At 56.4% G+C, this 13,626-nt stretch overlaps 1 protein-coding gene across 6 annotated transcripts; it reads right to left on the bottom strand.

Annotated features, from left to right (window-relative positions):
* Nucleotides 1–299: 299 nt before the first annotated feature.
* Nucleotides 300–13,613, bottom strand: EHMT2 (euchromatic histone lysine methyltransferase 2). 6 transcript variants are annotated; one of them, XM_042938315.1, is made up of 28 exons: nucleotides 13,572–13,613; nucleotides 12,859–12,925; nucleotides 12,542–12,760; nucleotides 12,187–12,440; nucleotides 11,271–11,355; nucleotides 11,135–11,175; nucleotides 10,861–11,016; nucleotides 8,667–8,804; nucleotides 8,436–8,550; nucleotides 8,164–8,265; nucleotides 7,791–7,939; nucleotides 7,547–7,690; nucleotides 7,232–7,467; nucleotides 6,970–7,152; nucleotides 6,770–6,852; nucleotides 6,330–6,436; nucleotides 6,106–6,228; nucleotides 5,919–6,020; nucleotides 5,044–5,148; nucleotides 4,774–4,928; nucleotides 4,523–4,690; nucleotides 3,934–4,078; nucleotides 3,509–3,586; nucleotides 3,141–3,256; nucleotides 2,945–3,031; nucleotides 1,456–1,534; nucleotides 1,139–1,314; nucleotides 300–797 (listed from the first exon to the last, which is right to left on the bottom strand). In XM_042938315.1, the coding sequence occupies exons 1-28, from the start codon at nucleotides 13,611–13,613 to the stop codon at nucleotides 617–619; spliced, it is 3,636 nt and encodes a 1,211-aa protein (XP_042794249.1). In that variant the 3' UTR covers nucleotides 300–616. The 6 variants fall into 6 exon arrangements, with proteins under 6 accessions (XP_042794249.1, XP_042794250.1, XP_042794246.1 ...); XM_042938316.1 differs by lacking the exon at nucleotides 8,164–8,265; XM_042938312.1 differs by lacking the exon at nucleotides 13,572–13,613 and having other exon boundaries at nucleotides 12,859–13,168.
* Nucleotides 13,614–13,626: the final 13 nt, after the last annotated feature.

The raw sequence follows: 13,626 nt of genomic DNA on the forward strand, positions 1-13,626 counted from the left end.
GCCAAGTCTGCGACAGGGGCTCGGGGCTGCCTGCCGCGGGCTCCACGGACCATGGCTTGAAGGAGCTGGCACGCTTTAAGAAAAAGCTTCATGTTTTTGCAGATTATTTCGTGGTACACTCACACCCATGACTGGACTCTGTCCACAGTGGTCTCTCACAAGCCTCCCCTCCCCTTGGGTGGCTGTCCACACCAGTCCATCCTGCTCAGTCCCTTGGGCCCACATTCCCTCTGGCTATGTGTGCTTCCTCCCTGACCAACCCCCTCTGGCCCCTCAAACAATCACCAAGACAGTTTATTACCAAACCCAGTATTTATTGAGAACAAAAGAAACCAGCTGGCATAGAGGCCCAATTTCAATTCATCAAACTTCAGCTGAGGATGGCGGACAGGGAGCGGCCAGCCCTGAAGTCACCCTCCCAGGGAAGAACCAGCTCTGGGAGAGAGGGGCTGTCAGACCTCCAGGGCCCGGCTGGGGGTCTCTGGCCGAGGAATGTGTGAAGGGGTAAGGGACAGAAGAAGGCAGCACCCCCAGGTGTGGGCTGTGAGCAGCAAGTGGCAGAGGGGGCTGCTGAGCTGGTGGCCATCCAGGGGTGGGGGACGTGTGTGGTCCGCGTTCAGGGATTGACTGGGGGCAGGGAGCCGAGCTCAGGCAACAGCTCGGGGTGGGGGTCCAGGCGGGCCAGGCGGCTCTGTTCCAGGGCAATGGCCTCGGCTGAGTGCTTGCACTTCTCAGAGCCACACTGACAGGTGAAGTATTTGCTTTTGATGTCCCAGAAGCGGTCACCATAGTCAAACCTGTCAGAGGAGCAGAAGGAGGCTATGGGATCCAAACCCAGCTGCCCAGGCCTACCCCAAAGCACCCACCCCCATCTTCTCCAGATGGACTCCAAGCCCTTTTCTGTTTCACAGACCTGCAGCACTGGCACTGCCTGTGACTCATTAGACATGCAGAAGAATCTTGGGCCCCATCCCAAATCTACTGAATCAATCTGGGAGGCTCAGGACTCCATCTACACGGACATCAGAGAGGCTCTGCTCTATCCATGCCTGGAAACCAGGCACTCTCCAGTCTTCAGCTTCTGGTCCCAAGCTTACTGCATCTCCCACACCCCTGGCACACACCAGAGACACCTCACCCCAGCTCCTCCCCAGTCCGGATGTCTCGGGAACTGAAGAAGGCAATGCGTGGAAACCGGAGGTCCTGGTGCAGCATGAAGACACGGACAGGGATGATGTTGGGGTCACACAGGTGGTTGATGAAGCGGCTGATGTTGCCATAGTAACGGGCATCAATGCAGTACACCTCTCCGTCCTGAGGGGAAGGCGTCACTCTTCACATCTACTACTACCCTGCTTGCCTGGCCAACCTCCCCACCCACAGACCATCCAGTCCCTCCTCCCCAGCTTTCCATCAGCTGGCTGGGAGCAAGGTACAGAGGGGTCTCCTGCTTACTTTGTTGTCTAGGTCGAAGAGATAAGAATCATCCTCTCTTACATCAGCCTCAGCATCGGAGATCAGCTCCCCAACGTACCTATTGGGCAGGAAGTGGTGGTTCTGAAGGTGAACAGGGGTTATCGGGAGCTCGCTCCAAGCCCTGTCTCTCCTCAGAACCCCATGGAACCCTCTTTCACAATTTGTCAGCTGCCCCGTCTGTGTCTATGAATCCCACAGACCTAGATGGCTGAGGTAGGCAGCCAAGGCAGAGTGGGCATGGAGGACAGCAGACATCTTGGGAGTGGGGGAGGAGGTGGGTGGCTCCCCTCTGGAATGAGAATGAAAAGGAGGAACAGAGGACACAACAGAGGGAACAACACTGGGCATACTCTTGCCAGCTGGGGTCTCCACCGGACAGCTGGAACAACGGGCAGGACCAGCAAATGTGGGGGAAGTTGGGGCCGGTGGGCTGGGGATGAGCTGGAGATGCAGTGGTGGGGAAGGTAAAGGGAAGGGCCTGAGCTGCACCAGAGGAAGAATCAGCGAGTAGGGAGACACCAAGCGCCTGTGGTTACAGGGATCAGTATCTATAGGCAGGTAGTTTGGGCGGGGAAATCCACGCAGGTTTAGTCACTGGGAGGTTTCTGGACTAGGAATCACACAGCAGGTGGTGGCGATGCCAGGCAGTAGCACAGGAGAGGTTGGGGCTGCAGGAAGGGACAGAGCCACAGGGGCTGTGAGGAACTCTAGGAAGGAGCTGGACACAAGGACACCCACATTTAGAAAGTGGAGGAAGAGAAGTTGGTGAAAAGGGAGGATGGATGGGTCAGAGGTAGGACAGCGTCATGGGAGCCACAGCAAGGGAGAGTAGCAGACGCTGGGAGAAGGAAGATCAAGATACGGGGTGACGGGCGGGCTGTCGAGAGGTGGTATCAGCAGAAGGGCAAGGGCAAAGGCAGATTCTGGCAGGGATGAGCAGTGAGTGGATGGTGGGGAAACTGAGGCTCAGGAGGAAGGGGCCATTTGAACAAAGTTGAGAGATGACCCAATAAAGAGAAAATGGATGGTCCTGTAAAGAGGCAAGTGGGGCCAAAGGAGGCCTAGATTAAGTCTGCAGGCCATGGAGTAGGAGCCAGGGGGCAGGAGGGTTACAGATGCTGAGAAAAGAAAGAATTGCTGGAGAGAAGTGAGGCCCTGGTGACTTAGACAGAAAGGTAACTTTATCACCTCCATTTTGCAGACGAGCAAAATGAGGCTCCAGGAGGTTAAGAACTTGGCCCAGGATACCCAGTGACAGAGGCTCAATGCACGTCTGTCTCCCAGCTTGGAAAGGCAGGGGAGGGAAGATGTGGTAGTGGTGACAGAAGGTTCTGAGGTCTGAGCAGGCTGGGAGCAGGTACAATCTGGCCAGAGACGGGCAGTGGGAAGGGGTGGGACCCATCAGGGAGGAGAGCAGATGGAGGCTTGGGAGTCAACTACGGCTGTGCACCCTTCCACCCCTACTCACTCGCAGATGAAGGTTCCTTGGGGGATGGTCTGCAAGGCTCGGACCCCCCAGCCCATCTTGGCTGTTCGGTAGAGCTGCAGTCGCACTCTGGGGGCAGGAAAGGGGGTGACATTAGGCGGAGGAACCCAGAAACCCCCACCGGAGGGGACATGGGGGTGAGGTGGGGGTGAGGGTGGGCTGCAGGGGTGGGCCTCACTTGATACCACTCTGCACCACCCGGTTCTTGCAGTTTCTCCAGCAGGAACACGCCTGGTTACACTCGAAAATCAGTGGGGGCTCGATCTTGTTAAATTCCTGGAGCAGCCGTCCATCCTGGGGTCGAAGGAGGGGAGGACAAGTGGTTTCTGTATGGCGCCCACCTCGGCTGCCAAGGACCCCCAGGACTCCACAGAAAAACCCACCATGGATCCCAGTGCCACACACAGGGAGAACGGGCTGGGGGAGGCCACATGCTGGGAGCAGAGAACAGGAACCACGCCACCATGCCCTTGATTTGCATGTAGTTGGGCACAGGCTCACCTCTATCCTGGCACGCCCCTGGAAGCCCAGGGTGAGGGCACATACCTTGTCATACCAGCAGCGAATGCTGAGCTGGCCACATAGGCAGTTGGAACTGGAACAGTCATCCACACACGTGCAGTGCTGGGGCGGGAGGCAGGGGATCAGCTCGGCCCTCAGAAGTGGCCTTGTCCCCTCAGCAACCGGCGCTCTCTGCCCCCCAACTGCTGTCCTTTCCCTGAGGTGGTTATATTAGTACAGCAGGTGGTGATGCTCCCGGGGCGAGGAACAATCAAGGTATTGCTGATTGGGGTGTCCCCAGGGCTACCGGGAGCCCATATGATACCTTCACGTGTCCCAGAAAAAGGACCCCTTTCCCAGATGCATGCAAGCCCACGCCAGAGGTCCCTTTCAGCCCCACTCCACTGGCCAGGTGCCTTGTCGGCCCACAGCTTGTGTGTCCCTCCAGGAGGTCCCGGGCCCCTGCTCACTTGCAGGTGGGTGATGTTGCGGTCGATGTTCATGGTGGACGTCTCACAGTTCTCTGAGATGTACTTGTAATCCTCCGGGCAGGGCTCCCCGTCCACACCGTTGACGCAGGGAATAGGCACGTTCTCATAACCCCGAGCCACATCCCTGATGGAAGGGAGATGGGGCTGGGGGTGCTACAGGATGGGGTCAGGGGGTCCACTAGGTACAAGGAGAGGCCTAGGAGGTTCCTGGGGCTGTGGGAGGGAAGGGCATGATTCTGGGGGTTCATCGGGGCATGGGAGGTAAGGTCGTCAAATAAACTGCAGGACACCCAATGAAAATTGGATTTTGGATAAGTAAGACGTAATTTTTTACTATGGATACATTCCAAATACTGTGTGGGATGCTCTTAACGCTAAAAAAGTACGCGCTGCTCGACTGAAATTCCAATTTAACTCTATTTCTGTTTACTGTATCTGGTATCCTAGCTGGGGGTTGGTTCTGGTGATTCAGTGGAGCCTGGGGAGGGTCTGAGGGATGTTCTGGAGGTTCAGCAGGGCTGGGGGAGAGGGCAGAAGGCTGTCCTGGGTGCAGAGGGCCCGGGCTCACCGGCAGATGATCTTCTCGGTGCGGATGGCCCGATTCCCCACTCCAAGACGAAGCTTGCGGTTGAGCTGCAGCGCAAACCACACGTCGGAGCGCTCAGGAGTCAGGTCCCATGCTGTGTCCCCCTCCTTGTTCCGCAGCTCAGGGTTCGCCCCGCGTGACAGGAACAGCCTGGGAGGGGACAGGAAGCCTGTGGGGTCTGGGGCTGCGTGAAGGCGCTGGGGCGTCAGGGCGTGGGGTGGGCTGGGGCTCACAGCACACAGTCGTGGTAGCTCTCCCGCGCTGCGATGTGCAGGGGCGTGTCACCGTGGTAGTTGACAGCGTGGAGGTCGCAGCGTGCATTGAGGAGGACCTCGGCGATGGCAGCACTGCCAGTGAAGGAGGCCCAGTGCAGGCAGATGTTTTCCTCCTGTGGACGTGGGAGGGGAAGGGTGGGTCCAAGCAGTGAGCCCTTGAACCCAGCCTCGTCCTTGCTCAGGGGGCCAGGACAGTCCCCACCTCCATTACCCCCAACAAACTCTCACGTTGTCTGTGAGGGTGACATCGGCGCCCCGTGTCAGCAGCATGCGGATCACCTCAATGTGCTTGTGCTCCGCAGCCCAGATAATGGGCGTCCATCCCCCACTGTCCTGTGGGTGGGGAGAGAGGGAAGAGGGTGAGGGGTCCCCCTTCCCCTGCCCCGGGCACGCCCAGCAGCTGGCCCTGCTTCCCAAAGGAGCATGTGGTCAAGAGCACAGGCTCTGGGGCTAGACTCTGAGTGTGAGTCTCAGCTCCATCACTCACATGCTTTGAGACTCCAGGTAAGTCTCTGGGGTCTCAGGTTCCCGATCTGTAAAATGGGACTAATAGTGTCTATTGCTCAGAGTTATGGAATAATTTTTCTCATTCTAAAAGACACATACTTCCTAGGTCTTTCCACTCAAAAGTCCTAGAACACAGTGACCCAACAGCAATAACTGCTGCTAACGACACAGACTGCAGTCTCTAAAAAAATCTCTTTGTACTAAAAGATGCACTTAAAAGCGGTTGGGTACTAACAAAAACCCCAGAAGCCTAGTTCAAGGGGCTCCTCCTGGACAAAGAATGGAACAATTCAAAGATCAATAGGCTAAAACACACCCAACATATGACAAAGTGAGAGGTGATAAAGAGTATCATTGCACACTTCCAGAGATTAAGGCAGCAACTCATCATTCTGAAAACTGACAGAAAAAGCAAAAAGGAGAAAGGTAAAGAAAAAAACACAAATGAGGAGGGAGAAAAGAGACAGGGACACGCTAGAGCAAGGCGAGATCACGGAAAGGGTCGGAGGTCAGCTGAGGTCTAAAGGGGGCCCAAAGCCCGAAGCTGAGCCAAGGACCCAGACGAAGTGGGCTGGGCAGGCAGCCAGGCCGCTGACCTGGGCGTTGACGTCCACCTGTCCTGTGCTGAGCAGCAGGCTGACCATCTCCAAATTCCCAATTTTGGCTGCATGGTGGAGGCAGGTGGAGCCATCCTCCTCCTGAGGAAGACGTGGGCAGATGAGTCCCCCGCTGGCATCTCAAACCCATCTCAAACCTAGGCCCCGGCTGGCCCGGTCACCACACCTTGCTGTAGACACAGCCGCCACGCTGCACCATGTAGCGTGCTACCTCCAGGTGGTTGTTCACCACAGCCTCCATCAGCGGGGTGCGCTGCTGCTTGTCCACTGCATTGATGTTGGCTCCTGCCTGCAAGGAGGGGGCATGGGGGCTGGCACCTCAGAAGGGCTGGGGAAGGGAGGGCATCTGGGGGCCTGGCAAATGAGGCAGAGGGCTGGGCCCATGCTGACCTGCAGCAGCACGTGGCAGATCTCCACGGAGCCCTTCTGGGCAGCCGCGTGCAGGGGCGTGCGCTTGCTCTGCTGATCGCTCTGGAAGTTGGGGTCCAGGTTGTCCACTGTGGGGAGAGCCCGCCACACCGGAAGAGGGAGGGACAAGTGGTGAGCGAGTTAGGGGGCAGGTGGGACCTCCTCCAGGAAGGCTTCTTAGGGCCCTAACCCATGTCAGGGGCCCCTCGTGAGCAATGTTGTTAACTCCTCTGAACATCCACTGGGAAGGCACAACTGATGGGTTATCTGTGTGTCTGTCTCCCCTACCACACTAACACTAAGTATTTCAGGGCAAGGACAATGGCCTTCGTTGCTGCGCTCCTGGCCCTGAGCCCAGTGTCTGGTACATAACCAGTGTTCACTCAAGGTCTGCAGAACAAACGAGTAAGTGGAATACTCACACAGCATCAGGATCACCTTCTGCAGCTCCCCTTGCTTCACCGACAGGTACAACTGCCGGGGGTGGAAGCGGAGTTTCTTCCTCCTGTCATGGCGAGGGAGAGGTGTAGGCTCCTCAGAAGGAGCATCAACCTCAAAACCTGCAGATCCACCTTTCAGCCCCAGCCCTGGCTGCCCAGCCCGAGAGCAACCCCTCATTCACCTCTCCGATTCCTGGATGACCAGGGCCTTCTCCAGGGCCTCTCGGCCTGGCCCAGGTGGCAGCCCCACGGCTGAGAGGCAGCCCCCATTGGGAAGAGTCAGGGAGGGCCCCGAGCTGTCGATGGTGTCAGCCAGAGGGTCACAGGGTGGGCGCCGGGGCTCCCCATGCCCTCGCATCCGGGCACTGTGGGAGAAGGTGCTGATGTCTACAAGCAACGGGGCCAGGGCAGGGACCAGACAGTCGGGAAGGGGGAGGCCAGTACCTGGGCTGGGAAGTGTCTGCTCTCCCGGGGGCATCCTGAGCCAGGGGTGGGGGGGCAGGGGCTGCGGTGCCAGCTGGTGGGGTCACCCCATCCCCCCGGGGGATGGTCACCTCCTGGGCCTCAGATGCATCCTCCCCACAGTGGGGACAGAAGACCATGCCGTTCAGCTGGGACACACAGGCCTTGTGGAAGCGGTGGGCCACACGGAAGTCGGGGTGGCACTCCAGGAAGGTGCCCTGGAAAATAATGTGGTCAGGATCTAGAAGACCCCTCCCCTGTGGGGCATGCTGCCTGTCTGCCCCACCGGTCACTCACCGCCGTACAGAAGTAGCCACAGCCTGGGCAGCAGTGGTGTTTGACCATGCGGGCACGGTGGGTCTCACAGAGCACCATTAGTGCCACGCGGCTTGATGGCCTCATGGTCTCCCGCTTGAGGATTGCGGCATTGCAGCCTGACAGCTGTGGCAGCGTGAACGGGTAGGAAGAGGGTGAGGCTAGAGCCCGGGGCTGGATCCCCCCCGACCCACCGGCACCTCTCTTCCCAGCTCACAGGGCCCACCTCTCCATCCACACTCTCTGTGGCCATGCACTTGTGCCCAGCTCTCTCGCTGATGCGGTCAATCTTGGGTGCCTCCATGCGGCAGCTGCAGAGGGGCAGCTCCTCAAACCCCCGCTCTGTCTCCAGTGAAGACGTGTCATTGGATACCCCTTGGACGGAGGGAAAAGGGAGCTGAGGAAGGCCATACCCATCACCCACAGGGACCACTGGTAGGGCCTCGCACCCCCGCCCTGCCTTTCCCTCCAAGCTCTAGAACTCCCAAAGCCTGGCCATGGACAGACACCTCAGCTCCGGTGGGGTCCCCCTCCTCCCCATTCCCTCCAGCCCAGAGGGTGCCCCCTAGTGGCTCTCCATCCCAGCAATTGGCAATTACCAGCGTGGTTGGGGGAGAGGGTCCCCTCGCTGGGCAGCTCCAGGGACCCCAGAGGGACCTCCATGTACTCACTGGGGCCTGAGGAGCCCACACCATTCACTCCTGACACAGAGACAGAGAGAGTGAGAGTGCGAGCTCACAGGTGCCTGGACGCGTGGGTACATGCGGGTGTACGTGCATGAGCACATGCATGAGCGTGTGTTCATGCACGCTCTCTGGGGGCTGGCAGGGGGGCTGGAGGAGGGGACCCAAAAGCAGAGGAGCCTCCTCACCTCGTGGCTCCTTGGCCCGTGGAGGCTCGCGCTTCCGCCGTTTCCGGGATGGCTTCACCCATGGGCTGTCCTTCCGCCACTTCTTCTTGGCTTTGCGCCGGCCACTGGAACCACTCTGGGATGGAGGAAGAATTAGAGAGCCTAGCCCCCAGCCCACTACCCCTGCTCTGGGGACTCAGACCTCCAGCCCCTCAGCCCCCACTCCTCAGGATGCCAGCCTCCAGCTCTTACCCTGTCAGACTGATTGCCAGACTCCTCATCTTCCTCTTCTTCTTCCTCTTCTTCTTCTTCCTCCTCTTCCTCTTCTTCCTCCTCCTCCTCTTCCTCCTCTTCCTCACTTAGTTGTTCAGCCAGAGCTTCAACCTCAGACTGGGAGAGAAGCAAGGCAGGGCTGGGGAAACAGCAACCCTCAGTCCACAGCCCTCTCTTGGGAAACAAGCAGGGCAGGACACATCCAACCCCCAAGACTCAATGAAGCAGGATAAATAAAGAACTATTACTACTGGGGTGCCCGGGTGGGTCAGTCAGTTAAGCGTCCAACTTTGGCTTAGGTCGTGATCTCATAGTTCTTGAGTTTGAGCCCTGCGTCGGGCCCTATGCTGATGGCTCAGAGCCTGGAGCCTGCTTCGAATTCTGTGTCTCCCTCTCTCTCTGCCCCTCCCCGGCCCGTACTCTGTCTGTCTCTCTCTCAAAAATAAACATTAAAAAAAAAAATTTTTAAAGAACTATTACTACTGTCCCAGGATGGCTCCCTGGAGGAGGTGAATGGACAGGAGAGGAAACAAAGGGTGTGGGATGTTAGACAGCTGTGAAAAGGAAGGCACCTCACTCACAATGATGTGTGTGAATCTTGATGACATATTAAGCAAAAAAAAAAAAGTTCCAGAAAACAAGCACATGTTTTATGCTTTTTATGAAATTCGTATGTAGATAGGACTACCAGCGGTTGCTAAAAATACCAGATGAAAAGCTAATGAAGAACTTTGTAATAAGGAGAAGGTTGACGTCACAGAAATCTACTATCAATCTTAAATACCACTAACAAAAAGACAAGACGTCCCATGCCCGCTTATGCGATGCAAGAGGAAGCATGCATACCAGCTATCAAATCTTCTCACCATTAAAAACAAAAACACACCCAAAGCTGATTATGCTTTTAGAACTAGTTTATAAAAAATATTAAGGGGGCGCCTGAATGACTTAGTCGGTTAAGCATCCTACTTTGGCTCAAGATCTCACAGTTCGTGAGTTCAAGCCCTGCATTGGGCTATCTGCTGTCAGTGCAGAGCCTGCTCTGGAACCTCTGTCTCCCTCTCTCTAAAATAAATAAACATTTAAAAAAAAGAAAAAAGAACATGTCAGTCGCCACCCAGTCAACTAATTTTAAACGAGAAATTCTGTAGGACAACCAACCTGGCTTCTTCAACAAATAAATGGCAAAAAAAACCCCCTTCTTTTTCAAAGACAGGTAAACCTACCTTTACATCAAGAGAGGCCTAAGGCAAATGTCAATCAAACCAATGTATGGAGCTCATTTGAATCTGGACAAACAAAAACCCATCTATGAAACAACTGAGAACACATGAACACTCATAGCAAGGTGACGGCTACATTTTCTAGGTTGTGAAAACAGTTAAGCAGTGATATTAAAAAACAGGAAGAGGGCGCCTGGGTGGCTCAGTCAGTTAAGTATCTGACTTCAGCTCAGGCCAGGGTCTTGCAGTTCATGAGTTTGAGCTCTGCGACGGGCTCTGTGCTGACAGCTCAAAGCCTGGACCCTGCTTCTCTCTCTGCCCCTTCCCGGCTCACACTCTGTTTCTTTCTCTCTCAAAAATAAATAAAAACACTAAAAAATAAAAATAAAAAACAGGAAGAGGCCTGATGTTTAGAGATACATATGAAAACATTTCCAGATAAAACGATGTGATGGCTACTTTAAAGCAGTCAGGGAGGTGGGTGTGCTAGGGGAGGAAGAGAGGAGTCAAGAGAGGCTGTGTACTGAAAATTGCTGGAGCCAGGTGAGGCTTCATGAGGGCTCACCCTTTGCTCTTTTGTATGTTATTTGAAGTTTTCCGTGAAAAAATGTTAAAAAAAAAAAAAAAAAGCACAACAGGTAAGACAGCATTATACTGCACAGGCACTTGTAGGAGATAAAACCAAACCAAGAGCAAAAGAATAAACAAGCAAGCAAACAACAAAATGGAATGCTAAACCCCAAGTCCAGGATGGTGGTTGCCACCATGGAGAGGAGCAAGGGGAGGGACTGGGGTGGAGCATGCACTGGAAGTTACGGACCGTATGGGGCCCTGAATTAGGGGGTGTTCATAAGGTAAAAAGGAAAGAGACAAGGCAGGGAATGAAAGACTGGCGATTGAGCCTTGAACAAGGTACGTGCTGGCAGGGAGGTAGGCTAGCTCCTTCTCACCTTGCTGTCAGAGTCCACACGCTCATCCACAGAGTAGGAGTCGTAGTAGAGGCTGAAGTCGTCCCCCACCACTGTCTCCCACTCCTCTAGGGACCCTGGGTCCCCTTTCTCCATGGTCACTTCTCCTGAACCCCGGGCAGAACCCAACTCCTCCGACTAGGAAAAGATCAGAAAAATGGAAGCTGCTGGTACTTCCCCCCCAGCCCATTTCCCTTGAGGGCAGGATGAGGCCCCCTAGGTGGAGAGGCCTTGTTTTCTGCCTCTCCAGGCTCACCAGGCCACCACTGGAGTTCAGCTTCCTCCTTTTGGCCACATCTAGAAGGAGAGAGAGAAAGGAGTAAGGCCTGTCCTTAACCCTCAGGACCCTGAGGTCTCATCCAGCAGCAGGTTGGGTGGGAGGTGGGACTGACCTGAGGTCATCTTCCCCAAGGAGTGCACGTCATCACTCATGCGGAAATGCTGCACTTCAGGGGGCCGCTTCTCAGGGACTGGGGGCTGGGGGCCGAGAGGGAGCACACTTAGGGTCGGGAGTATCTCTGGTTGGGCCTGGGGGCCTGGATTAGCCTGCAGCCCTGGGTGAGGTGGAGGGTAGTTGAGCCACACCCTCAAAAACACCATTTGAAGCTCCAGTGAACCAGAATGTGGCAATCACAAGAACTGCTGTATCCCCAGAAGTAGTATGTTAAGCACATCCCACACCTAACACTTATCTCTTCAAGATCGCAGAAGCAGGCCCTTTTTTGCCCATTTTACAGATGAGAAAACAAAGGTTCATGCTTTGCCTAAAGCTACCTAAACCATACCCAAAACAAAATCATACCAAGAGCCCTAAAAATATTGTCATAAAGCTTCTGAAATTCTGGGGCTTTGGTCCTTTCCCTCACCTCCTACCCCTTAGGGATTCATAGTAAAACCCTTAGAACCTTTAAAAAAGGGAGCAGGGACAGTGTCAAAGGGAGGAAAAAGTTCCCTTGGGGCTTGCTTTGAGGTAGAAAGAAAGAGTGGTCTGAAGTTTCTTTAGTCATTATCATAAGAATAATTATAAAAGTAGCTACACAATTAACTCTCTAACCTTTGTCTTATCTACTTCCCTCTCCCCAAGAATGTAAACTCCAGGAAGACAGAAACTTGTCTGTTTGTTCAGATTAACCCCCAGCCCAGAATTTGACACACTGTAGCCCCTAGGTAAATATGTGAAACTGGGAATAGATTAGAAAAGGTCTGAATAAAGTGTAAAAAAAAAAAAAAAATGTAAAGAAAGTCCACAAGGGGTTTACAGTGGATTACTCCTGTCTCCCCACTCCAACCCTCTCCCTCAATCCTCACCTGCCCATTTCCTGGTTTGGACATAGTTTTTCTGGCTCGGTGGACCTTGGGCTGCCCCTCTGGGCTGGGTGTGGCCGGAGGGGGTTCAGGCCCTGCTGCTGCCGCCCCCTGGGCTCCCGGCATACTCAGCAGCCTCATAGCTAAACTCTGGACCGATGGGGGTGATTTTCCAGCCCCTGTCATTGACATCTTGGCCCGGCTGGGACAGGCACCCCCCTTGCTGGGGGAAGAGGGGAATGACTTTGTGGCATGGCCTGGAAAACAGACAGACAGGCAGGCAAAGGCAAGATAAGAGGAAAAGTAGTCAGAGGATACCCCACTTCACCCCCCACCCCAAGACTCCCCAGCCTCTCACCCAGCAGGATGCGGCCCCCATGGAGGTCCCCATCTCCCTCGAGATTCTCAGATTCATCTCCAATGAGTGGTGTGGCTCCTACAGGGGTGTCAGCCCCCTCATCACCCACGGTGACCGTGACAGAGGCTGGGGATGAGGGGCCAGCAGGCTCCAGGGAGTCGGGACTGGCCTTGGGTAGGGTCTCCTCACTACGAGGGGTGTCCCCCAAAGAGCCATGAACTGTAAGGGAAAAGAAAAAGTTTGGGGCTAAGCTCTCAGGGAATCCTGTGTTGGGGGAGGTGAAGGTCCAACAGGGCCCGTTTTTCTGCTGTACTCACCTCTTTCAGTGGCTCCTCTAGGCTCCTTCTCCAGCACCAGCGCCCCCATCTCAGCAGGGGCCTCCCCCTGGCAGGGGACACAAGGTAGAGGAGGGCTGGTCAGCCCTGTAGGAAGTTGGGGAGCCCAGGACGCCTGGGCTCTGGGAAGAGAGAGTAGGCTCCGGGGCCTACCTCTTCCTCTATGGGCCCCCCCCCTTCCGCGGCCTCGGCTGCCCGGGGGGGCCGCACGACCCCTCCCCCGGGCTCGCATCAACCCCCTCCCTCTCGGTAGACCCCGCATCTCTGGGGCCGAGAAGAGAGGAGGGGGAGGGGGCGGGGCCTCCGCGCCCCGGCCCCGCCCCCTCCTCCCGGCTGCACGCGCCGCTCCCCCTTTGTCCCCCAGGCCGCGGGGACCCCGGGCACCAACCCCTCCAGCGCCCGCTGCCCCCCAGCCCGGTGGACGGCCCCTCGTGCCCCTCGCGCGTGCTCCTGGGGCCCCGGCGCCCGCCGCCCACTCGGGGGCAGCCGGCGGCTGCACGCGCGCCTCCGTGCCCACTCCCCCCACCTCCCACCCCCTGGTCCCCTCATCCGCCCCCGGTGCTGGCCCTCCGGATTGCTGTAGGTCCCGTCCGGGCCCCCCGGCCCCGTTGCACCCCCGGAGCATTGCACGGGCGCGCGCTTCCCCCGGGCGCGCGCGCGGGCATGCACCCGCCTCTCCCCCTCCCCTTCCGCACCTCGGCGGCCGCCGCCGCTGCAGCTCCCGCCGCCGCCGCCATCGCCGCTTGCGCG

The sequence above is a fragment of the Panthera leo genome, chromosome B2, assembly GCF_018350215.1.
Source record: "Panthera leo isolate Ple1 chromosome B2, P.leo_Ple1_pat1.1, whole genome shotgun sequence".
Taxonomy (NCBI): Eukaryota; Metazoa; Chordata; class Mammalia; order Carnivora; family Felidae; genus Panthera; species Panthera leo.